Source organism: Conger conger, chromosome 11, assembly GCF_963514075.1.
Source record: "Conger conger chromosome 11, fConCon1.1, whole genome shotgun sequence".
NCBI classification, from domain to species: Eukaryota; Metazoa; Chordata; class Actinopteri; order Anguilliformes; family Congridae; genus Conger; species Conger conger.
Genome location: NC_083770.1, coordinates 27,300,707 through 27,325,723, shown reverse-complemented (window position 1 = coordinate 27,325,723; position 25,017 = coordinate 27,300,707). Strand labels below are relative to the sequence as shown.

At 41.9% G+C, this 25,017-nt stretch overlaps 1 protein-coding gene across 3 annotated transcripts; it reads right to left on the bottom strand.

Moving 5' to 3' along the window:
• Nucleotides 1–238: 238 nt before the first annotated feature.
• On the bottom strand, nucleotides 239–24,628 carry si:dkey-220o5.5 (actin filament-associated protein 1-like 2). 3 transcript variants are annotated; one of them, XM_061261345.1, is made up of 16 exons: nucleotides 24,369–24,628; nucleotides 17,194–17,337; nucleotides 16,296–16,379; nucleotides 16,088–16,167; nucleotides 10,376–10,466; nucleotides 10,059–10,276; nucleotides 8,383–8,559; nucleotides 7,951–8,043; nucleotides 7,661–7,748; nucleotides 6,831–7,042; nucleotides 6,328–6,452; nucleotides 5,855–5,975; nucleotides 5,455–5,539; nucleotides 3,623–3,792; nucleotides 1,715–1,832; nucleotides 239–1,209 (listed from the first exon to the last, which is right to left on the bottom strand). In XM_061261345.1, exons 1-15 carry the CDS (start codon nucleotides 24,394–24,396, stop codon nucleotides 1,716–1,718), a joined length of 1,833 nt encoding a protein of 610 aa, XP_061117329.1. In that variant the 5' UTR covers nucleotides 24,397–24,628; the 3' UTR covers nucleotides 239–1,209; nucleotide 1,715. The 3 variants fall into 3 exon arrangements, with proteins under 3 accessions (XP_061117329.1, XP_061117327.1, XP_061117328.1); XM_061261343.1 differs by having other exon boundaries at nucleotides 1,722–1,832; XM_061261344.1 differs by having other exon boundaries at nucleotides 1,722–1,832; nucleotides 17,194–17,322.
• Between the last annotated feature and the right edge of the window lie 389 nt (nucleotides 24,629–25,017).

Genomic DNA, 25,017 nt, shown 5'->3' with positions numbered 1-25,017 from the left:
TGTGTTGACTACCCTGTGAAATCCAGCTATGCCAGCTTGAAAATTGAGCTCGGCAAGATGGGCATAAGCTGGTCTGGTATGAGCTAGTGAGCCAGCTGGTGCTGGTAGTTTGTCTGAGCTGGTAGCTGGTCAACCAGCTAAACCATGTCAGTTTCAAAACCTAGCGTGAGTAGCTAGTACTTATAGCCCACTGGATGTTGATAAGATAAATTAAAACAAACACCAGAAACAACTTGCATGACCTTATCCAACATTTGTTTATTGAAAAAATACACACGTTGTCATTATGCCTATTGACAGAGCCATAATTATGTTTAATGCTCTTGGCCGTGTCAGGTCAGCCACACTTATCAATGCATCTTTCATAAATGAAGACTGATTTGATATTATATCAGTATACCACAGGCTAGTCTCAAGGGAAACCTGAATATTAATAAAGTATTTGAATGACTTGTTTATGGAAGCAGCCCTTTCATAAGCAGAGAACAGACATTGACTGACACACTCAATATTGTTCCATGACACACCATCTTTTAATGATAGGACTTTATTTCAGGGGACAAATAAAGACGATTCACATATGAAATGTGAAATGGCACCTGATAAGTCATTTCCCATCAATTCATATTTTATTTCAGTACAGTGGGTTGGTTGCTGCAGGTGCAGTTTAGTGAAAGGAACAGTGCATGATAGCTATGTCTTGGCCTGAAAATGAAGAGGCTAATGCAGGTTGCAACTGACTGTTGCAACCTCACAACTCACAGAAAACATTAGAAAAAACAGGAAAATAACTGCACCAAAAAGAATGTCTCAGCCACAATTTGTCAGTTCTGTGTTTAGTTTTCACAGCACAGCACAAATTATATTAACATCGTGATGAAAGGAAGGATATAGCCTTGCAAATATTAGTAGTTGTAATGGAGAGGGAGTGCATCGTTCATAGGGGAGGTCGCTTCCCATCAGAAAGGATAGCATATTTTATATTACAAAGAATGAACTAAAGAGGAAAACATAAGTCAAAAACATATTCAGGTGTTCTTAATTAATACAAAAGTATCAAAAAAGATCAAAATAAAAAAACAAGTGCATGATCCACATGCACAGTAATAATATATTCAGTGCAATATATACTTATACAAGTAAGGGAATGTGTACAAGGTGTAGGTAACTGGCTGTCCAGTCTTAAGCAGAAGTCTTCGTCTCCCATTCCTACAATAAAAGAGAAGAAGATGGGTCACCGTTGCAGGGAAAGAAAAAGAAAACTGACACGGCCAACACATCATATTTTCTCTTGGAGCACAACATACATACACTCTTGGAGCACACCATGATAATATATATAATAAAAAAAACATTTATTGTATTCTTATGTCAGTTTAGTTTAGTTACTAATTAATTTTACGTTACTGTTTCCCCACTATGCCAAACAGCAAGGAACACAAGTTTTGATTACAAATAAAGCAACTATTAATTGACTAAAAATAGGTCACATTCAGTAGAAACACACCAGGCTGGTAGGGCTTTGGAATCGAGAGCCATCAATTTCCCTTCCAAACCCCCAAATCCCAATTTATTTGCACCAGTTCATCAGGAATGGGAACAGATAAATACAGTTTAATGCCATCAAATGAATATCCCACTTGATAGGGCTCGGCATTAACTGATGGTTTGTCATAAGTTATTACACAGCTTGTCTGAAGCTCAGTGTCATCACCTCATACCTTCCTCTTCTGGAAGACCTTGCCCTTCTCAATGAAGAGGGCAGATGGCGCTCGTTTCAGGGAGTTTTTTGCAGAGGCCGTCCTCCGCAGCAGGGGAGTCAGGAACCCTCCCTGTGAGCACAAGCAGGGGGTGAGCTTCAGGTGAGCAGCACACCGGACCCCCAAACTCACCATGCTACATGTGCAGCTGGAAGCAGCAGCAGTATAGACACACACTCCACAAATAACTCCTGCTAAGCCTGAGGAGTACTGTACTGACTTCCATTCCCTCAGCATCCACTGCACCTTATAATCAGAGCCGGATTTTGAAATTTGCTCAAATGATCATCAACACCTTAGCAATACAAACTATGAATCCCCATGCATCCCACAGATTATATTACCTGGGTTCCTCCAATTAAATCTTTTAGTTATTACCGTCTGTACCATTCAGTTTCCAAAAACAGACTGCATCAAGTACATTTTCACAACATGAGCACTCAATTAAATCTGTATATCTACACCAAATAGTTACTGAAGCAGTTGTTTATTGCAGCAGTTATTGGTTTCCATATTTTCCATAGATAAAAGATTTATTCAGAAATGCAAATAGAGAGTATACATGTATATGAACTCGTCTTTCATGTAAGCAGGTAACAATTGAAACAAGGGGACTAATCAGGAAATCCTTTAAATTCTATAACTTAGCTCTTCAAATAACACTAAAAGCTACTGATGGACCTTTTTTTTTTCCAAAAAAAAAAAAATCTGTCAGGTCGCATTACTGAGAAAAATTGGTTTCTGAGATCATTCATGGAAATTATGAGCAATAACCTGCTTCCTCTATTGATAGGTAAAAATGTTATTCTTCCAGTTATTTTAGTTAATTGCAAATGGCATTTGTGTTTCTGAGCGATTCATCATTTTCAGCACAGAGGAACAGAGCAGCAGTGCATGTGCTGTCTGGGAGATTTGTGTCACCGAGGCCTACAGGGAAAATTCTTGGAATAAAATTTTAAGTTTGGGGTTTTGGCTTTGCTTTTCAAGGGTTTCCTGTAAAACATGTGAAACAGATCCCACCCAACGATTATTACATTTGCGAAGTGATCCCCTTTTTCCTTGCTCCATTGCAGATCAAATGTATTGCCAGTCATCTGTGGGGATCTGTTCAATATCTTGCACCTTTTAATTAGCTTTGTATCATAAGTGAAGATATTGTTAAAAATGTATACATAAGTAAGTTGGAAGTATTTTTTACAGAACTGACCATTGGGTGTCAATTAAGACTTTTTTGTGATGTTATAGATCACAGTAACATGACCTTTTCTGACTGAATCTGAAAAAAATTCCCAAATGATGGAAAACTATCTGGTCTTTTTCAAAGGGAATGCTTTTGTCAGAGCTTTGGAAGCTCTGAATGAGAAGGCAATCTCTGGTTAACCTCAGGGCTTGCTTCTGCCCTCCTCTGGTTGCCACTGCTCCATGCATGTCAAAAGGACGAAGCAACCACTGTCCCTGCATGCTGACTGCCTAACAGCAGTGCAGTGGGTGCCACCAGTGGCCTTCTGAAGCAAGGATTTAAGGGAAGGAGGGCTGGACTGTTCTGTCTGAAAGAGGAAGAAAAAAGCAACCTATCCCTGTGCATGGTATTTAGTACGCCATTACTGTGACCACTGATATGCCCTGGCCTCTGCCAGTATATAACCCAATACTGAGTGAGCAGTCATCAGCTATGGAAAGGAAGGAAGACCACTGTACTCTTTATGTCTGGGTAATGCTATCAGCACAATGCCCCGACATGCGAGAAAATCAGCCAAACCAAACAACTGGCAGGCTCCTTCCACCAAACCTAAAAAAGTAACCTGAATGCACATAGCTGCAGGTGGCTTCTGTAAGCTGCAACATAGGTGGTCGTGGTGTACCTGTGCTCTCTCTGTGCAGAAAGCCAGAGACTGCCTGAAGGAGGTGCGCTTAGCTGGCTTCCCTACTGTCACCAGATTCATCTCAGACCCAGCTCTCAGCTGTACCCTCCTCTTTCCGGTCAGGTCCAGCTTCTCAACCCCACGTTCAGAGTCACCCGTCGGTTTCCTGCCTGGACACAACAGACACGGTCACACACTGAAGCATCGCAACGCATCTCAGCTATTTACGGAGAAGCAGCCAATTCAAATTAAGATTCAATTCAATTTTGGTGACACAGCAACAGCCTAAGAACTTAAGCAGATGTGTTCTGCTTCTCCACAGTGCAAATTAGTTTTGAATCAAAGGTTTTGATGTTGTGTGAGAAAGCTGTGACCCAGGATGTACACGAAAGTTCCTCCGCATTCTGGTTTCAAATCTTTTTTTAAAAGAGGCAACCTATAGAGGCTTTCTCCAGAGAAAAACCATCAAATTCTGCAGTGTATTTAAGAGGCCCGTAAAAGGACTTGCTGCCACAAAGCTACATCCCTCTGCCACAACCAAACCACCAGAAATGACAGCTAACCACCAGCCCCTTCCATACTGAGAGCACATGGGAGCATTTTTCTCCTCTGCTCTGAGGCCCTCAGATGGTTTAGTGCTTAACAGCACACTGTAACCTTATTTGCACTACAGTAGAATCCTCTGCCCTCCACCACATTTTGCATGCCTTCACCATTTCAGCAGGAAAGGATTAATCATCAGTGAATCACTGCATTTTCGTCATCATGGAAATGGACATAAGCGCTTCTGCAATCCTCATGAATTTCTGAATAGCATTTCAAAGTAAAGTGAATTTTCTCATGACTCATATAGCCAATTGAAAAATGTCACTTTGTTTCAAATGTACACTCTAACACAACAGCAAAGTATTCAGAAATAATCCAGTGCTGCAGAGTTTACAGCCCGTATAAACTCGCAAAATCTAATTTCTGTAACTAGCAACACAACAAGAACATGGACTCAATGGAAAGTCTTGCAGAATTTGCTTACATAATCTGTAATAACCACCATATAATTATTAGACACTGTCCACACAGCTAGATTGTGTGCAAAATAAATGAAAACCAGATGTGACAGAATTGTTTCCGTTTCACAGCAAAAAACTTTCATGCACAAGAATGCTAATAATATCCATAGTAGAGCCACAAATTCTTCACTAATCATATGTTGTGCACTGAAGAGCAGAAATGCTTGTTTCTCTCTACAGACCTCCTCATTTCATTAATTTGGTTTAAAATGTGATATATATATTTTAGAACAGAACAATTATCTATCTGCCCCCATCGCCTAATTTTTCAGACCCAATTCAGGAATCAAGAACGATCCTTTCCCAACATTACCTCTCAACCACTCGCATCCCACCAGGAAGTGCAAAGTGAATCATCTGCCCTTCTACAAATACTCTCACTCGCAGTGCAAATAGTTTATCTTAACACTCCAAACCACACAGAAACACAAAACTTATAACCGAGTCATTAGGAGGCAATGACACAATATTTACAGAATAGGTCAGTTCACTTTGCCTGGCAAGACAGAAATAACAATCTCACCACCGTTTCCTAGTCAGCTTATGATATAGGCCAGACTTAGGCTAGTGATAATTGGCCCACAAGCTTTCACTTGGACCAAGTGGCTTCGCTAATCGGATTCTAAGAAGCCATAATGTCTATCTTTTACAATGAATATGAAAAGTCCTTTTCTTCAATTAGGATGACTACCCCACATTGAAAATGTGAGAAACAAAAGTAACCACAGACTGATATCTGGAAACACCAGTGTGAAATGGACTCACTGTGGTTGGAAAAGACTTCGTTGTTGCAGTAGATTTCTTTGGAAATTACAGAATCTCCCTTGGAAGTATTTTGAGACTTCTGGAACTGATATAAAACAAACAATAGAGTGGTAAAATGTGACAAGTAAACAGAAACAAAACAGTTGAACAGCTTTATTTTGCCTGAAATCCCACCTTCCCTCTCCCTTTCTGACATTGAGTAGGCATCCAATCTGGAGCCATGGCTGAATATTCACATTAACAGTCAACTTCAGATGGAATGTAGTACCAATGTTGACATTGACAAGAACCTTCCTGCCTTTCATTAGAGGTCAATAAGATTTGATTAACTATCTTTTCTGGAGTACAGGGCTGTTAAAACCTCAGTGTGAACTCAGACCTCACCCATAAGATCACGTACCATGTCATCCATAATGGAAGAGTTGGAGTAGATGGGCTGGGAATGGCTTGCTCCACATAGCTGGTGAAATGGGTCATCTATGTACATGTTGGAGGTTGGGAACCTGCGTGCCATTAGACCACTAGGAGACCAGAAAAAAACTAAGTTTTTATGAGGGATGGGACATTTTATTCAGGTCTAAAGCAATTTATGTATGGAAAAAAGTATTCCAATCTCCATCTAAACTGACATAATTATAGCAATAGAATTATGGCACTTATGACCCCTCTAAACCTTAAAGATCAAGTGATTCCCTCTACTGTGGAAATTGGAACTGGAACAATGGGCAATGAAGGTGACAGAATACAAAGCATGAATTTGCATTGAGAATGTTGTAGTGTTGATGGAAACACCACAACAACACCATAACAAGCTCAACAGAGTTAAGGGAGTGAGGAAAGTATCATATACATGGATTCGTGTGAGTCTCTTACCTGAGCCCTCCTTCAGTGCGAGTGTCCAGTGTGGTGTCCAGGCGCTCATACAGAGCATCAGCCTGACTGGTGCTCCCATCCTGCAGGAGCTGGACCCAGCGCTCTTTCTCATCTGAACAGCTGGCCTGCATGCAAACACGGAGGGCTGTCAGTCCCTCTGTGCAAAGAGAACGCTCCACGTGTGCAGCAAACTGCTCACTGCCTTACCTGTTCATTTGACTTAAATTTGACATTTCAAATTATAGACCAATGCAATGTGTGACATAGACCTCTGAGTGAGAACTAAGGCTTGTGTTTCTGAGAGAAAATGCAATAGCATACTCCTCAACATAACCCTACCATTTTTATTTCTGCTTTAATAGCCCATCTAACTGAAAAGAGTGAGAAACAAACAGAAACAAAACAGTGACAAACAATCCACATAAATTTAAGCTAAAATAAGTTCTAATGAGCATCTAGGTGAGCTGCCATGCTCTGAAGGCAGTCCTGGGGTGAGCGCTTACCTCCAGCACTGCCAGCTGGTCTCCGTGTTGCGTGACCGTGATACGGTAGGCCTGGGCAGTGATGGGGCCGGGCCGCACCTCACAGCCCCTCAGCTGCACGCTGTACTGGGGGCTCTCCTCACACACCTCGTCCCGGAACATCTTCAGCACCCCATCCTCCACCTGGCACCACAGACTCTGCCACTGGCAGTTCATCAGCACGTTCAGGAGACCTGGCCACAGCAGGGTCACAGTCAACAGCTGCCCCACAGCACATAGCTAGACTGGCTGTGGCTCTTATACATGTATTTACTTAACCTGTAATGTCATTTATAAATTATGTGGTAGCATATCTCTACTAGTATTAGACAGGTGCATCTCAAAATATTAGAATATTATATAAGACCAATTAAAAAAAGGATTTATAATACAGAAATGTCAACCTTCTATAAAGTATGTTAATTTATGCACTCAATACTTGGTCTATATATGTATAGGAGAGAACCAGTCACTAGTACTGTATAGGGAGCAAATATACTGTACATATAGGCAGATTATCAGTCACTCAAAATACAGGGCAGTGTCATTTGCTGCAATGTTTTGGGGCACGTTTTCACGAGCAAAGTAATTACTTGTCTTGTAAAATGTAAGACTGAAACAAATCAGTGCACCTCTGTTTTAGTAATACCATTGAGCCACAGCACAGTCATTCTCACAGTTGAAGTCCTGGTTGACCAATTGCAGGTTGTGCTATCATTAGCAAGCAAGCAGTCAGTTCAGGATTTGAACATACGATATCAATGCAATAATTTTTAATAGGAGGATGGGCTGAAGTCAGGGGCAGCTCTTACCCTTATCTTTAATTTCTACACTACTGACGGCTGAGGGCAGACCCGACAGCTTGTCTTCATCTGAGTCTGAATGAAGGATTGTACTTGACTGCAACAGAAGAAACAAAGTTGTTGTAACAGCAAACAACACAGCACCATAGATAGACATGTTTTGGAGAAAAGCACACAATGGTTTTGGAATTAAGGGCGCAAAGGCAGTCGAACAAGAATATGAACAGAATAATTTAAGAGCGCACAAAAGTTGGCATTGGCCTCAGCAGTGAGGAGACCGATGGGGGCGCAGTGCTTACCCTGCAAGAGTCCTGCCTGTCACACTTGAGCAATGATGAGGAGCTGTGGGATTCCTTCTCATAGTAGGAGGAGCCGCTTACCTCTTCAATTATCTTGGCAAACAGACAGAGGTTTGACGTCATAAGTCAGCATGACCTAAAAGTGATTACTGCATTTGAAATGATTTTTAAAATTTATTCTAACCTCATTCTAACCACAGTTTGGAGAGCATTCCCTGTGCTTGCTCTCTCCATTTCTTCACTCACTCACTCACTCACTCACTCACTCACTCACTCACTCACTCACTCACTCACTCACTCACTCACTCACTCACTCACTCACTCACTCACTCACTCACTCACTCACTCACTCACTCACTCACTCACTCACTCACTCACTCACTCACTACTCACTCACTCACTGCTGTGATGGTATCATAAACACCTCCAAACCTTCCGCCACTCCTCGGCCTGCTGGCAGCTCTGGAAGCCCATGACCACTGTGTCTGAGCTGGCCACCACCTTCAGTTCGTGCTGCATCTTCTTGCTGTGCTTTGACTTGTAGACCACATGGCAGCCCTTCAGGCTCAGCTCAAGCAGTGGGTTTAGGTCCTTGGCACACTTGTAGCACTGGGAGGAAGGAGAGAGGCCCAATCAGCAATGTAATAGGAAAGCACAAGTGGCCACAGCTTCAGTGAGTAAACATGGCTTTTAGTCAGCAGGGTGTGCTAAAGTGACCGTTGATCATCAGATCATGGCTCCAGTTGCCTTCACTCTCGAGATGAATGATGCTGTGCTGGCTGTACAGGCCTACAGATATTATTGACAACACTGCTTTTCAAAGTTTTCTTCTGCATACCCACTTAAAAATGAAGTTAATAACATAATAGCACAGGTTTGCTCTCAAGAACCACTGGTTGCCTGCAGATGTGTCCATAACAAGTGTCAAGATCTGATTTAATCATTACACAATGAAAATGTATTTGCACAAAAAGTACAATACATTTCCACTTTCCAGACATGCATTCATTTTCTGGGATGTAAATTAATACAACTAAATAGTGTGTCTTTAATTTGAAAATGTAGTTGTTTTAGATGATTTAGTCATTTTAGATGATTCCAAGGCTTGGGCCTGAACGTTTCACATTATATAATGAAAACAGGGCATCTAGATCAGCAGCAATGAGAGTGATATACAATCTGAAGGCCTTGTAAAAAGCCACACATGGCTTTATTTAGCTGTGTGCCAGGTGGGATATTCCTTACTTTTTCATTTCTATATTTACTTCAATGTACATAATAAAATGTCCTGTCCATAGTTCAGCATTAACACAAGCCACAAACTGAGCACCACATATCATGGTGCCGATTTTCTTCGGTTCACATTTGTTGATATAGATACATGAGCAGCTGTCATATTTGGTCATGTGTGCATTTTGTCCAAGCAGTTAAGTGTTTATGCAACATTGCTTCATTGCAGCTGCCAGGACATGTGTTTTGGGAACTGCACAATGCTTTGCATCGCCTATTTAAAATCATACCCAATATTAAACTACACAAGAACCGAGATCAGGATCCTTTATACATCATAATTATCTGGCTAACTCCCAGTGTAACTTCTCACTAATGACAGATAAGCCAGACAGAAATTGTCATGCAGTGAGTGGGTGACCCAATAACTTGACTAAGCCTAGGGGTTTAATATGAGAATAATTGAGTAGAAGGACCACAAGAAACATGAATTTGGTCACTGGAGTGAAGAGGCCTGAGAACAGACAATTATGGTAGGTAGAAAATGATCTGTTCCCAGACCTCAAGAGAATAAATCACCACGGAAACTGCTGGTGAGTCATACACATTTGCGGCAGGCCCAAGCACATAGCCAGAAGCAGTCACGTGCTGCCCCAAATGTGCCACAGCTTGGATAACTCTCAGGAAAATGCAGAAAATATTGTGAAAATTACAGCAAATTCAGCGTTTAACATGTCAACACTCACTCAAAATGCATAGAGAGAAACGTCACCCAAACTAGCACAAAAAAGCTGCAGCAGCATAAGCCAACAAATCCTTCACCACCAGTAATACCAAGCTGTGGCTGACATGGAGGAGGGGCAAGTGGATGGATTTACCAGGAGGAGGTGGTTGCGGATGATGAAGAGCTGCTTGGTCCACTGGCCCAGCCACTTCTTCCTCCAGAGGTAGCCACATATGCGTGACTCGGGGACTGGCCGTAGACAGGGCTGGGAGGCAGTCCACTGGATGTAGTGAGCCCGGTCCTTCACAAAGTCGTCCTCCTCCTCCTCCTCACCGTATGACTCGTAGTGACTGCTGTCTGAGTCCACCACATCTGGAGACCAGACAAAAGCTGCTGATTATCAACAAAACTTGACACGCTCCACAGTCACTGGAAGCCTACAACCAATACATGACAACTTGTTTGATGTACCTGAGGGCTGGCTGGGTGGGACAAAGGGTTCTGCCTCTTCATAGCAGTCCTCATCCTCCGAGGGCTCAGGAGCTACCACAGGGGCCAGGCTCTGCACCAGAGTGAGGGAGATGTCACACAAGAGGTCTCACCACACACCAGAGTGAGGGAGATGTCACACAAGGGGTCTCACCACACGCCAGAGTGAGGGAGATGTCACACAATGGGTCTCACCACACACCAGAGTGAGGGAGATGTCACACAAGGGTTCTCACCACACACCAGAGTGAGGGAGATGTCACACAAGGGGTCTCACCACACACCAGAGTGAGGGAGATGTCACACAAGGGGTCTCAACACACACCAGAGTGAGGGAGATGTCACACAAGGGTTCTCACCACACACCAGGACAACATAATTATGGCCGGTCAGAAGTCATCACTCACTCTAAACTACAGAACATTCCAGAAGGAACTTCACTCTTTATCTTTTCACACAAACGCTATCCACGGTTCCATTCTACTACAACACTAAACAGAAATTTAAAATATTTTGCAAACATATTGGCCAATGCTGGTGCAATGGCTGTGCTACGCTTTGCTACAATGCACTGTACACACATAAATGGAACTGGCAGCTTTCAAATGAGAACAGCAAACGCATAGCTTAGCGAGATATAATTCCTCTTATTTTCTTTTCTTCATCCAAAATAACATGAAATTTAAAAAATGTTATGTACCATCATGTGGAAATGTCAACTATATATAGTCGGAATTTCACTTCAAGTAAGTTTACCGACAAGAAAGGGGATATATTTCTGAACAGTCAGCTTCTAAGAACTCCAAGATTCCAAGATTATTTTGAAACCAATGTACAACACAATCAGGATTTACTGGAAAGAAGGATTTTTCCCCAAAGGTCAGACTATGCAAGGACTAAAATGGGAAGACCTAGCCTGGACTGAAATCACTTATTTGTACCAAACAACCCACTACGCCCTGGGAGGCATACCTAAGATACCACGAGGCTTCAGGATCAGTGGGTGTGAAACACTAATACTGTGTTTAAATGAGGCTACACATTCTTCTATTAACATGATATCAGTCATAAGGACAAGAAAACACTGAACTGTACCCTGAGGCATGGAGTAAGGGCTTCAATACATGCTGAGAAAATAAATGAGTGAGAAAAGAATAACTGAATGCATGCCATATGTTGTGGCATGGTATGCGCAGAATATAGCAGAGTCTGTGATATATAATTATTCCTTCCTGTAAAATAACAAATATGAATTTTAAAAAGTATTAAATAATGTCATCATATTCTTCATTGCAACTTTGATATCCAAATGAATTGCTTTTCTTTTGGTGTTCTTTCATCCTCTTGCCCTGTTCCTTTTCTCTCTTTCTTTTGTTAGTTTCCTTTTACATGGAAAAGTACCCTTATTTTAAACAAAATTATCTGAGAAACCAGCGAGGTCAGGCAGCAAGGTTAGACAAACGCAACGTTTGGGGCGGACAAACCCAAGCATAGCAGGGGAGAGCAGGGGGCCGCAGTACAGCGTGTACACTATTTAATCCAGATTCCAATCTGCGGATGAGAGAGACCCCTCTGAGCCCTGGGCAGGGGGCGCCAGGGAGGAAGTGGGGTGGCGGGGGGATTCTGGGGCTGCCGTGGGCCCCCGTTCCCCCCGTTCCCCCCGTGCAGACGCAGAGACGGAGGGAGGGGGAGAGAGAGAAGAGCGTGCGTGGTGCTGTGGGACCGCTCGCATCCTGAGGCAGTGGGAGACGTGCTTGCTGAGCTTGTAAACGTGCATTCCGCATTCTTAGCGCTTTATAGGGAGAAGTGAGCTCCTTTTTTTCAGCTGGAGTAAGTGGTGACCACAGCCTTTGTTTTGCACAAACAGTGATAAAGTTGAGAGTGAGTGCAGCTGTGGGGCCCGTTCGCACAGCTACTGCCTGACAGAGCAGCAATTAGCCCAGGGGCACACAAAGATGCCTCTTCATCCACTGCAACTCCACTGGCTTTACTGACTCTGCCATGTGTATTCATCTAATAGATCCAGCCTTCATTTACTACACTTCAGTCCTGGATCTAAATTCAGTCTATTACAATGTTCTTGAAGACCTTTCATCTACAGCTACAGATTTTCAGAGACAGACTCTTTTATCGAGTGGTTTAAAAAATTATGATTTTTGCCTCTTTATTTTGAGCTCTTTTTTACATGATCGTGTATTTTACTGTTGTCATGACTGGTCTCCAGTACAATGGACCAAGAGGCAGCAAAAGTATTAGTGAATGAAGCAGAATGCCTCTTCAACATTGGCAGTATTTCAAGAAACAGCCATTTCACCCCTATAAGATTTTTATGAAAGCTTCTGTTGTAGAAGCTTGAGTGTGTGTGTGCATGTGCGTGTGCGTGTGCGTGCATGTGCATGTGCATGCGTGTGTGTGCGCATGTGTCTCAGTAGCTCCTGTTGTGTTTAGTACAGCTCAGAGAGCTGCTTCCAGTGAGCTCATGGTCCCTTGGGGGTAACCTCGCGCCATCTGACTTCCCCTTAGTGCGTGGGTGTTCTATCACTCCATCACGTAGACATAATTACTGCCTGAACATTGAATTCCCCTCCCGAGCTCCATCTTGAGCAATGGCACCATAGTCACGGAGTGGAGATGGCCTCCTGCATAAACAGAGCATTTCCGTTCACAGATACCAAGCCGCTTCAAAACATTTCCCTGGCCTTTGATTTCCAGGACCCATGATTAGTAATCCCATGATGGTCTCTGCCACTTTCCGGAGTGCCTCCTTGGATGCACCAAGCGTGGGACACCAAAGGGTTGGTTGTGCGGGCGGAAGTGTTACAAGTGTGCGAGCGAGAGCAGCCATTTTACATAGAAAAACAAGACAATTTTCACTCCATGACTTCATACACCATTTCAACCAATGAACTGACATCACTAGGATCTACAGTAATTGCAAGAAATACATGCTTCCACAGGTTTCCAATTCAACTCTTCTACATAAATGGTGAAACAACTCCAAGAATTTTTAAGCTGGATATGAACTGAGTACATTTCCTGCCCTGGCAGCACATACTACCTCAGATATGAGTGACATGAGTGAAATGTCTAACTGATGATGTTAGCAGAAACAATACAGCCTTGGCTGGCTTTGGTGTTGCCGTAATGCTTTTGTTGTTTATTTCGGGTTGTTGCTCCTGGCCACTTTAAAGGACCTGGCCTCTGACCGGCTGCACCGATCTTCACCCATTCGGAGAGACGTGCAGCCAGGCCTCCAGAAACCATGCTAGGCCTGGGACCCTCTCATTAGCGGCCCACATCAGAGCCCCCTCGGCTGGGCGGCTAGGGCTCCTGTCAGCTGCTACTGTACGGCCCATTGCTCTCCCTTGTCATTATGGTGAGAGGTTCTGGGTCAGACCTGAAAATAAACCGTCACTAGATTGCCTTCCCACACCAGTCAGTCCTGGGAGCACAGTGAAGATTGGCACAGACACACACTGAGAGCACCAGGCCCCCAAAAAAACAGCCATTCTAAATGTTTCAATTCTTATTTTGCGAAATGGCATTCCAAAGTAATGCACAGGCAGTACTGTGCAAAAGTCTTAAGCACATGTAAAGAAATTCCGTAAAGCAAAGCTGTTTTCAAAAATAATGAAATCAGTCTTAAATATTGAAAAATGTACTATAGAGAGCATTGAACAGTTACAAATTAAATCAAATCAATATTTGTTGTGACCATCCTTTAAGACTGCATCAATTTGCTTTGATACACTGTCCTGCATCTTGATAAGAAAATCAGCTGGTCGATTGTACAAAACATATTGGAGAAGTTATTTTGCAGATTTTGGATGTCTCACTTGCTTTTGGCTATCCAGATAATCCCAGACAGCCTCAAACAAAATTTTATCTGAAAAGATGTCTATTAGTTAATATGTTACTTTATTTAACAAAATGCAAAAAATGTACTGTAACATGTATTTTTTTGGAAAATGAGTATTTAGAAATCTAATATATTTTCGGTTTAAAAAGTGTGAAAAACATTTACCTTTTTTCCTACTTTACTTAAAACACTTCAATGTGAATTCTTTATTCAACTCAGCTGAAATTGGATCATTTGGGAAACCAAAACAAATTATGGGCCTCCTACACAATAGCAAAAGCAAATTGTATAAAGCAAATCTTTCAAAGCCATTTATACTGTCCGTAAACTGCGGATAAAAAAAATGGCAGTCATAATCCCCACAGTGGTGACACACTGATGCAACTACCCAGATTTTTCCCATGGGCCTGTGACCGGTTTAAAGTGATGGGGTCATTTGCAAACATTTGCAAGACAGTTAGCACATGCCTGAAGTGAAACTGAGCAACTGAGCAATATCCCTCAACAACTGCTATGGTTGAGCTTTCACTGATGAGGAAAGGGAGGTATCAGCACTGTTCCAGCCAACACGAGCAGACCCATTTTGGCCCCAGGATTATTAATATCAGCCCCAGAATTTCCATATTGAGCAACCTTAGTCATAATGACCCAAAATATTTCTGTATATGTTGTGCTTTAGGTACAAACCTAGCTAGCTTTTGCCTTAAATTGCAATGTTCTAAGCAACTGGTCCTATTGAGGTACATACATACACTGGACCATGTACAAAAAATATTCTTTATGAAATATGCTATGCTATCAGCTGATGCTTAATTAATGCACTTCAGTCACACCGTATGGTATCTTGAACTGAGTCAAAACAGATTGGTCAACTGTTTATTCTAAGGATTCAACAACTATTGTTCAATGTGAGGCGTGAGTTTATTGGACCAATATTGCTTTGAAATTCAATACAAGGAAATACATCATCTGACTGATGATGAGGTAAATTGTTGAGGTAATTGAATGCAATGAAATCAAAATTGAATGCATTCTTCCAGTCTTACAAAAGTTTATTAATTGAGCTGGATTTCAAAAATCAGCATTCCATTTGAAAGAATTGCAGAATTGAAGGAACCACAGTATTCTTGGAAACCAATGCATTATGATCAAAAGAGATTTTAATGTAACTGATTTCTCATCCTTTCTACTTATGGCCACTTCTAAACATGCCACTTCTAATTCAGATTCAGCAAGTTCCTCACTGGCCGCCCCTGTGCTAGCATAACATAGTTTAGCCACAGGTCTTAATACAGCAGAAATATTTTCATCAAGTGTTACAGGGAATGGAATTATATGCAATGTCAACCTTAATTTTATATTGTACTAAATCTCTTTGACATCCGAAGAGCAACAGACTGAGGATCTCCATTCAAAATTTAACTTAGTCAAGGACTAGGCTTAATCTGTGTCTGGACCATAATGGATGGATATGTTAAGCTTGTGTCTGCTGGAGAGTGTGGGCTGTCCTTGCTGTTGTGTTGTTATTTATTGACTCTTGAACTATTGAATTCGTTTTTCTTTCTTGTCACCAGTAGTCTGGGAAGGCAAATAATGAGACAAACCACTGTCATGCTCAAATACAACAGATGGGGATTTCATAAGCAGAGGTCAGGTCATAAGGCCCCTTTTCACCCTTGTCTCAGCAGCTCAGAAGGCCTATAGATCAAATAGGCCCCAAGTAGCCGCCTATAGAAATGGTTTCCCTCTGGCTGAACAATAAATGGCGAGAGTCTTGTGTAAAACTGCCCTCTCTGGAGGCCACAGTGACCTGTATGGACGAGACAAAGACTCACCCCCTTCAGCAGCCACTCAGCCGAGGCGGTGGACGACGGCTCTTGGACGTGGTTGAGGTCAGCCTTGGCCGGGAGGCCACCTACAGGGACACAACCGCAGGGTGGTCTTTATTTAGGAGACTGAGTACTGACCCCTGAGGGACATCTGAGCGTGAATCTCCAGGGAGGAATCAAGAGGACAACCGCTTAACAAAGCATGGAAGCATACCTGTGTCTGATGACCGATTTTCCCTGAGATCGCTGTTAGCTGCTCCAGATGGACAGTTCATGATCATGTATTCTGCATCTTCCACTGGAGCAAAATACAGGCAGAAAGATTCAACACGCATGAAAACATTTTAATGGCACTCAACCAAATGGTCCTGCTTTCCTGGTCCCTATAGTCAACCCAATCTTGGCAAAATGTATTTATTTTAAACCTGAAAATACAATGCTTTACTACCTCTGCCATTTTGGACTTAATCTTATCAAGTCTCTCAACATTTTTTCCAGAGGAGCTCAGGTCTTTCCCCTAAATGGGTAAAACAGCTGTCTTCCTGGGAGTAGGACTCTGCAGTGAATGTCTCGCCTTTTTAATGGACAGTGGTGAAAAGGTCAGCCAGACACACTTCCCATGACTCTGGCAGTTGGAGCAGAGTGCTGTGAATCGTCCTGTCTGCGCCCGGAGCGCACGCAGCCCAGTGATGGACGCTGCGCGGGCCCCACGCTGTCACAGATGTGAGGTCATTTGGAACAGACTGGGGTTTCACAACCAAAAGGGGATTTATGGCCTTGCTCCAGTCTGCTCTTCTCTACTTCTCGCTTCTCCCGGTCTTATTTTGTATAAAGGACACCCCCTGTTCCACACACACATGCACTCACGCACACACACACAAGATAGGGTCCTGCTTCTTATGAATGCAGTCTGTTCCTCCTGCCCGTTTCAACTCTGCTAGTTTATTTTAATTTGTTTGTTTTTCATATCAATTAGCATCATTACAAACAAATTACAAAACATGTATACCACTTTAAAACTGAACAAAACATTCTCCACTCAATGAAACCCAGAGCAAAGACTTCACTTTGCATGCCCAGTGCAGGTGGCTGTCTGGAATGGGATAACCTACCAGGGGCATCCTGTAGCTTGGTGAGCAAATCCGAAATGGACTTCTTCTGAGCCTGAGCGATGTAGCTGAGGTTTTCACTGTCCAGGACCAGCAGAAAGGACTGCAGGTCTGAGACTAGCCGGTTCAGCACTGGAGAGAGATGATCTGTGGTGAGGAGGCAGCTGAGATCAGTGACCAAAGCAGTTGGGTTTTTTCCTCCTTACATAAGAGCCCCGACAAACCGCATGTGAAGAGAACATTACTTGATCTTGTGTAGCATTCCCAATGACACGGTGAAGACAGACAGGATTATGGCTGTAAAGGACACCGCACATAATACTGCTGCTCTGACAAATGTACAGAAGCACTCTGCCACACCACAGAAATTCAGAAAGAAATCTGTTACTTTAATACACACTCAAGTGACAAGTTAAACAAGTTAAATTAGCCCAGATTCAAACTTTCACGTTCAGAAAGGGGTTAATTTAGGGAAATTAAGCACACACACTCAGTCACAAACAAGTCTCTAAATGCGATCAACATTCATCCAAACAAAACAATGAGTCTTCAGAAACTGAGTGCGCGCATGTATGTGAGTGTGAGTGAGTGCGTTGGCTTACAGAGTGTAGGGCAAAACCACAGGAAAACAATAAGCATTACAGTAATGTGCAATGACTACATTCTTACGTGGAGAGGGGGAGTAGAGGTCCCCTTCTGTTAAACCTCTTCAGCCTACATAGACGCATAGACAGTACAGCCCCACTGTAGCTACCATGGTAAACAGAGATGGCTAGAGAATGTGGGAGAGGACATCAAAAAGACTTTGTGCAGAGCAGCCTTAGTATCTGTGAACATTGCTCAGTTCACAAAAAAACAGAAAGAGGGCGGGTTTCTGTTCAGCACGGCACAACACTGTACTGTAAAAAACGAGTCGCTTGTTATACTGTCCTCAATGGCCTTTAAAATTTCTCTATGAAAAGAACGCCCAAGAGCCTGAGAAGAGCATACAGAAACGCTGTGCTGAATGAAGCCCCCACAGCCATCTCACTGAAGAGCGCGATTGTTGTTTTTGTTTCATAATTCATGTTCCTTCCCGAGCACATGGGGGGGGGGGGGGGGGGGGAATCACAGTCGATGCATTCCCGTAGAAGACACGGATGGATGGACAGGCTGCGTGCAATATGAGAGACTGCCTTCTGCTGTTTTCTCTCGCTGACCATCCTCTCTCCCCCCTCTGTCCTCCCTTGTCATCTCTATTTCTCTAGAAATGTATCTCTCTACGACAAGCCTAAGCAGCACCCACCCTCCCCTCATATGACTCACTTGTTTTCCTCATAGTACACTTCTACAATCTGCTGCAAAGATCCGCAGTGATCTGCTGAACACCACACCAAAATGTTATACCTAGGACGCTAGTGAAGAAAACAGGCGACTGTGGGAACACGGTTTTCCTTATCTGAGGGGAAGCGTTCATGACTGCAGCTCAGCCAGAGCTGTGATTTTTTTTTGTAATAAAAAAAGGTACAGCACACATGCAACAACTACACCTCCCAAACAGAATCAGATGTCAGGCAATGCCAGTGCATAGTAATGAACTGGATGTGGGTGATGGAGGTCAGAGGTCAACAGCCTCCTAATAAGCAATTATTGCAAAGTCTTAGTGGGGGCTTTGTGGCTTTTCACAAACATCTTCTGACTTCACACGCCAGGATTATTTCCTAGGTCATAACAAGGGTCAAATTCATATTTATTCCAAAACGGGATAGCTGTTAGGAATGTGTAATGTTGTCGGAACAGCGTTATGAAAATGTAGTTTCACTAAACAATGCTGCTGCAAAGCCATGTGACGCTCCAGGTTTTTTTCCAGGACAAAATATGCAATCTGAACCTAGTAGTATTTGACAGATAACACTTCTCCTTTGAAGTACAAATACATTTCAGATCAAAGAAGACCAGCATTCTAAATTATCAAAGGGCCAACCATTAAGGATCATATGCCATTTATAAAACCATCTGTATTAAGGTACTGCACTGGGTTTTCCGCTCTCCATAAAACATTATGTTTTGGCTTTGAATTTAATCACAAGCAGAAAACATAATGTTTTCAGCAACCCCAATGTTTCAAAGAGCCTCTTTTTTCTCACCTAAGTGAGCTTCTCGCTGACCTTCAGACTAGGCAGCTTTGGCAGAGCAGTGCTGAAAACAAACAGAGCCGGAACATTCCAGAAAACCAGACATCAATGTTTGGCTAAGGAAAAGAAGAAAAGAAGTTTACAACCACAATTGCCTGTATGGCAATTTTATACTGACTTGTCAAGAAAGAGCAAGTTACAAAGAAAAAAGAAGGGAAAAAAACTTTTAAGGATGGATATCGGAGAAGAGTTATCTGAACTATCTGGCCTTTTTATGGGCTGGGAACATCTCTCTTTCTGACACAGCTGTGTGTATCATGGTCCGTGCTCAAACAGTAGCACTTGCTGCTTTAAGCTTCAGAGGAACACCTGGGTTTTTTCTTACTCTGTCCCAGATTTCATCCCTAGGGGTATACAGTAAATTCCATTCACCTCATTTACCACTTTTGCATTTTCTCTTGTTTTCTATGGAAAGATCATTGGCTGGTCTTAATGTCTCCTGATTTTAAACCCACACGTGCTGTCGAAGTAAAACATTTTACCAGCGTTACATTTGCCATGTTATATGAAGAATGGCTTTCACATAATCATATCCAAAAAAATTATTGGATGACTGAGGTCATTTACGAAATATGAAAGGATGAAGTTTTAATCCAGTGGTGATGCTTGTATTGCAATTTTACCAAATAAGAGCAATTTCACCGGATCCAGTTTGTTCTGATGCCAAAATCCTGAGGGATGATTCAGATTCACACAACAAAAGTGTGCCATACTTAAACCACTGCTTCTACCAATTGACAAGTAAGTCTGGAGAATTGCATCACAGTCTGCTCAATCAAAAGAAATATAATAAATCCCAGACCCTCAGTTTTGGTCACATGGCAATTTGAAAGTAACAGTATCCAGGTAAAAGAACGGAATTACAGCAAAATAACTGACGGAATGATGAGAAAGTGAACTCATTTGACTAAAGAAAAAAAAACATGGTGTAGATACCCTGAAATTACAGAAAACAGGGAGGCAGAAATACCACTGCCTTCAAAGCACATGAGCTTATTTGGCCTGCTTATCCAAACAGTCATGATCTTCGACAAACAGTGTGACTGGTCCTCACAGGTCACACTGTGCAATCAAGGCTGTGATAAATTATGGTCGCCTTGTAATTATGAAAATGACACGTCGAGGCTATCTAAAGAGGGAGAGCAAAGCACCTGGCAACTGCTCCCATTCACATTTCATTACATGGAGAAATCTGACCTGGCTTTCCTGAGCTCCTAACAGGGTCACCGATGGTTTCAAAACAAACCACAAGGAGCCCATTGATGGCTATGCAAAGCCAGTCCTCTACACAAAGCACTATACAGTAGTCACGTTTTTTTAGAAGGGGGGGGGGTTCAAAGAGGAGGATTTTTACATTTCCTCATTAGCAAAACTGATGTTTGAAGCAAGGGGGCATTTTTCACATTTTGAAAATGTTTATGAAGCCCACTCAGTTTTCAGAAATACTGCCCAAAAGGGGCATTCTGCATATAAAGCTCTTATTTCAAGTAGTTGCCTTTTTGCCTTTTGCTGCCATATCCTATATCTTCCCACTCGGGAGGGGGGGGAGACAAGCCTGACAGAAATGAGCTGCTGGAACTAAGTGGTATGTGGACGGATGCAGTCAGGACAGAAGAGGTGAAACAGCAGCTGGAGTTGGCTGAAATCCCATTAGTCTATGAGGGGAATCCCCAAATAATATTAATTTCCCCTGTGTAAATAATCTGTAAAAAGTATCCAAAAAGCAGGATTTGTTCTGGGGGAAAATGATTAATTTAACATTGTCTGGAAAACAACCGAATTGTTGATGTCACAGAGCAACAGGCTGCCCATGCAAAAGCAAGCAAGTGCGATGTGGCTGTTCCAATGACAGCAATGCAGTTTGCTTTCCATTTAATATGACTTCATTTTAAAAAGTTGGTTATTTTTACTAATACAGCATCCAGTTTTTCCATTACTTTTAATATGGAACAAAAATATATATTTACATACATTTGTAACTTCAAGTTGAGGAATTAAGGATATTTAGTTTCAGATGTACAGTAATAGCATCCTTAACTACAATACCATCAATAAAGCAGCTTAACCACGGAGAGGCAGAACTAAATAAACCAATGGAAATTCTCAAAGGACAAAATGCACTGTGCTTTGCTGCTGGGCCATCCATACGATGGAAAAGAGGATTCTGCAAAAAGAATGGAGGAAGGAAAAGACTACAACAGTGTTCATGAAAGATGGGTCTACAGGCACCCTAACCTTGAGTATCTGTTGCGCTTGCCAAAAAATGATGATAGCCTGTAGTCTATCCCATAAATATTGCATATATAGCGCAGTCTATAAGTATTTGGCCAGTATTATTAAGTAAGTATTATTTATGTTATTTTGGCTCTCTCCCATTGGATTTTAAATGAAACAATCAATATGAGGTTGAAGTGCAGACTGTGCATCTTCAATTTACATCCATATTGGGTGATCAGTGTAGGAATTACATTCTTTTTTATACATAGTCCTCCCCATTTATGGGGACCAAAAGTAAATGGACAGTTGGCCTCTCAGCTGTTTCTGATTGGTCAGGTGTATTTAATCACTTCCTTAGTAAAAGGTATAAGAAAGCTTTCACTATCTATTCCTGATTCTCGGCTTTTGACCTTTTTGCAGAACTCTACAGGCTCCTTTAGGTACTTCTTAGCAAACTGTAACCTGGCTATCCTGTTTTTGCATCTAACTTGTGATTTACATCTTGCAGTGTAGCCTCTGTAATCACTGACAATTCCTACACAGATCACCCCATGAAGAGTATTTCCGATCTGGTGTTTTTCTGGGGGTTTTGCTTCATTATGGTGAAAATTCTTCCATCATCTATAGAGGTCTTCCTTGGCCTACCATGTCCTTTGCAATTACTGAGACCACCAGTGCTCTCTCTTCTTAATGATGTTCAAAACAATATATCACGGTAAGCATATCATCTGGCGTATGAGACTGTTGTCTCAGCCTCATAATGGTTTGCTTGTGTCAATGGCACAACTCTGGCCCTCATGTTGACTAACGCCTGTGAATTATGTTGAGAACCTTTGGATTAGGATGCAGTTTAAGCCCCAGTGCATACCAGCATATCGTCTTTGTGAGCAGCATCATGCCTAAAATGAATCAGGAATGTTGATCTTTCAAATTGAGGAGCTCTATCCTGACATCCCCACAACATCCTGTTCCGGAGGGCAAGGCATGGCACTGGAGGCCCCATAAAGCTGGAGGATATTTCCAGGGAAATGATGATCAAAAATTCTTGGTTCTCAGAGCTAGTGATAGAAAATCATCTCTGGCATCAACTTGATTCCTTCAAGCTGTACACAATTTATTTTATATGCTGCACATAAGAGAGGACTGAATTTGTTTGAAGAATAATCCAGTAAAGCTGAATCAGGTCAAGCGAACACCAAAGCACAGCCTCGTAACTGAAGCGGCCCATAAGAAAACCAGACACATCAAGTATGAGGATGTCATAGTAGGCTATATAACTGCAAGCTCAAAATGTGAATTCATGTTAAATGTGTGGCGCATTCCGTTGTGTGCAAATGTGTGTATGCGCTCGTGTTTGTGTGTGTATGTGCCTTGGGATGTCCCATTCTTGTTTCTCTTCTTGATTTCTGGCATGCAAAAGAGTTCAGCCAGTGATGAAACCACTATAACTCACAACAGGGAATCCAATGTGGGGGAAAAGGCAGCCATCCAACTGATAGCCTTGACTGGAGTGAAAAAGTTACCTGGTTAACAGATTTTTTTTTTTTTTTAAAGGAAAGCCTTGCTGTGGTGTAATATTATCCATGATGTCATTTCTGTTTCCAAACTGGGCTAGCTTGCACAGGGTGAAAAGGAAAAGAAAAATATTGATAGTGTCAGCATTTATTGTTCTTGTGTTGTCTTACACCACCATTATTTTTCTCGTGTAGCAGCAAAAATGACTGAATCTGGCGAGACCGTTCATTAGTTCTTAAATAAACATTCCCGTTGGTTCTGAACCTCTGGAGATATGGTGGTGGCGGGGGGCGGGGGGCAGAAAGGAGTGTATTTCCGATTACTGCTCTGAAGCTATTACATACATTCCTTTACAATGATAAAAGCTGCAAACACACAAGTCGAAAAGTTTCCCCCACTAAACAGAATAAATTGGATGCCTGGATACTCTAAATCTTTAACAGTGAAATAGCCTACTTAATATCAAGGGAAATTATCATTATCATTCCAAAAAGACAATGAACCGGATCCAAGCAAAGCTGTACCCTTCCCGGAGCATCCTACGATATTTTGCAGGAGGGAATATTATCATTTTGGGCATTGTAGGATCAAGTCACATTGAAAATAAAGAACTTTTATTTTCTAACCTATATGTTATTGAAAAATCACTGAGACGATTAGGGGGTCAGGGGTAATACTTCGAAAAAGTAGGCTTAAATAAAATGCTGTGAAACAATTATGGGGCGTGTCGGTATCTTTGTAGGCTACTATATTCGATTTCGTGCAGCACATTTTATTATTAAAGACCCGAAGCCAATAAAACAATATTAAAAGTTATTGTAATGTGGTGCATAAGTCTACAAGACTGTGGCCTACAAACAATAAGTCTAGGTGAATGGAAATATGAGGTGAATATCAAACAAGTGCAGTTAAAAACCCTTTTACTATCCCCTTTACACTTAAACTAACATAAGAATAAGAACACACACAAACACGCATCTAGACCATTACATATTTGTTGAAGCGTGCTGACACAAAGGTGTTTTCATTCCTGTGGCCGCCGCAAGCTCCAGTAACCCTTAAAAATAAACAATATAGCTTATATCGACTGAAACCAAACACTGTGTTCCTTTTCGCTTTCACGTCCTCGCACGCCTTTGCCCTCGACCTGTGTGTTCTGGCATTATTAGTTGCTAGTGGACTACTTAGCTAGTTACGGAACACTTCCAGTTACTTTATTGTAAACCGCAGAAATTAAGACAAAGTTACTACCGGAATGTTAAAAAAGGCTACCTTTTTGTTTGTCCATCGCCGACGACATTCAGGGTTTTCCAAAGGCGCCGTCTCTATCTTTTCCAGATGACATAATTGTGCATGAGGTCCGCTGCACTGTGCCGACTTTTGCAAGCTACGGTGTCAAAATGAAACTCCACGATTTACAGTATATAGGCAAGCGCACGGCCACGGCAGAATTCAACCAAGCAGCTCCTACCTCCTACCACCTTGAAAGTTATTGGGATACTCTTACCCTCTTTCTCTCTCAACATAAACACACGACCCATCGACCCATCAGAAATGATGTTCAACAGCTATATACTGCTCTCTATAGGGAGAAAAAAAGTTTGCACTTTCAAACAAACAGTTGTGTTCACTGGCTGGCTAGTTTCTGATCATAGAAGCACGTTTCTCAGTGCTACTAATATTGTTTATTAATCAATCGTAATTTACAGGAGCTCTGTCTTACATAAATACATTATCTGTACTTCATTCAACACAAAAGGTCGCCAGTCAATCATCACACACAAAAGAAAAAGAAAAAAAATATTTGACAATAACAAAAAAAACCTAATCAACATTTGTTCATTATTACTGCTCATTAAATTAAAATAACAGCTTTGCAGTATTCTTGTGACATTCAGATTAATACAGATGAATAAGATTC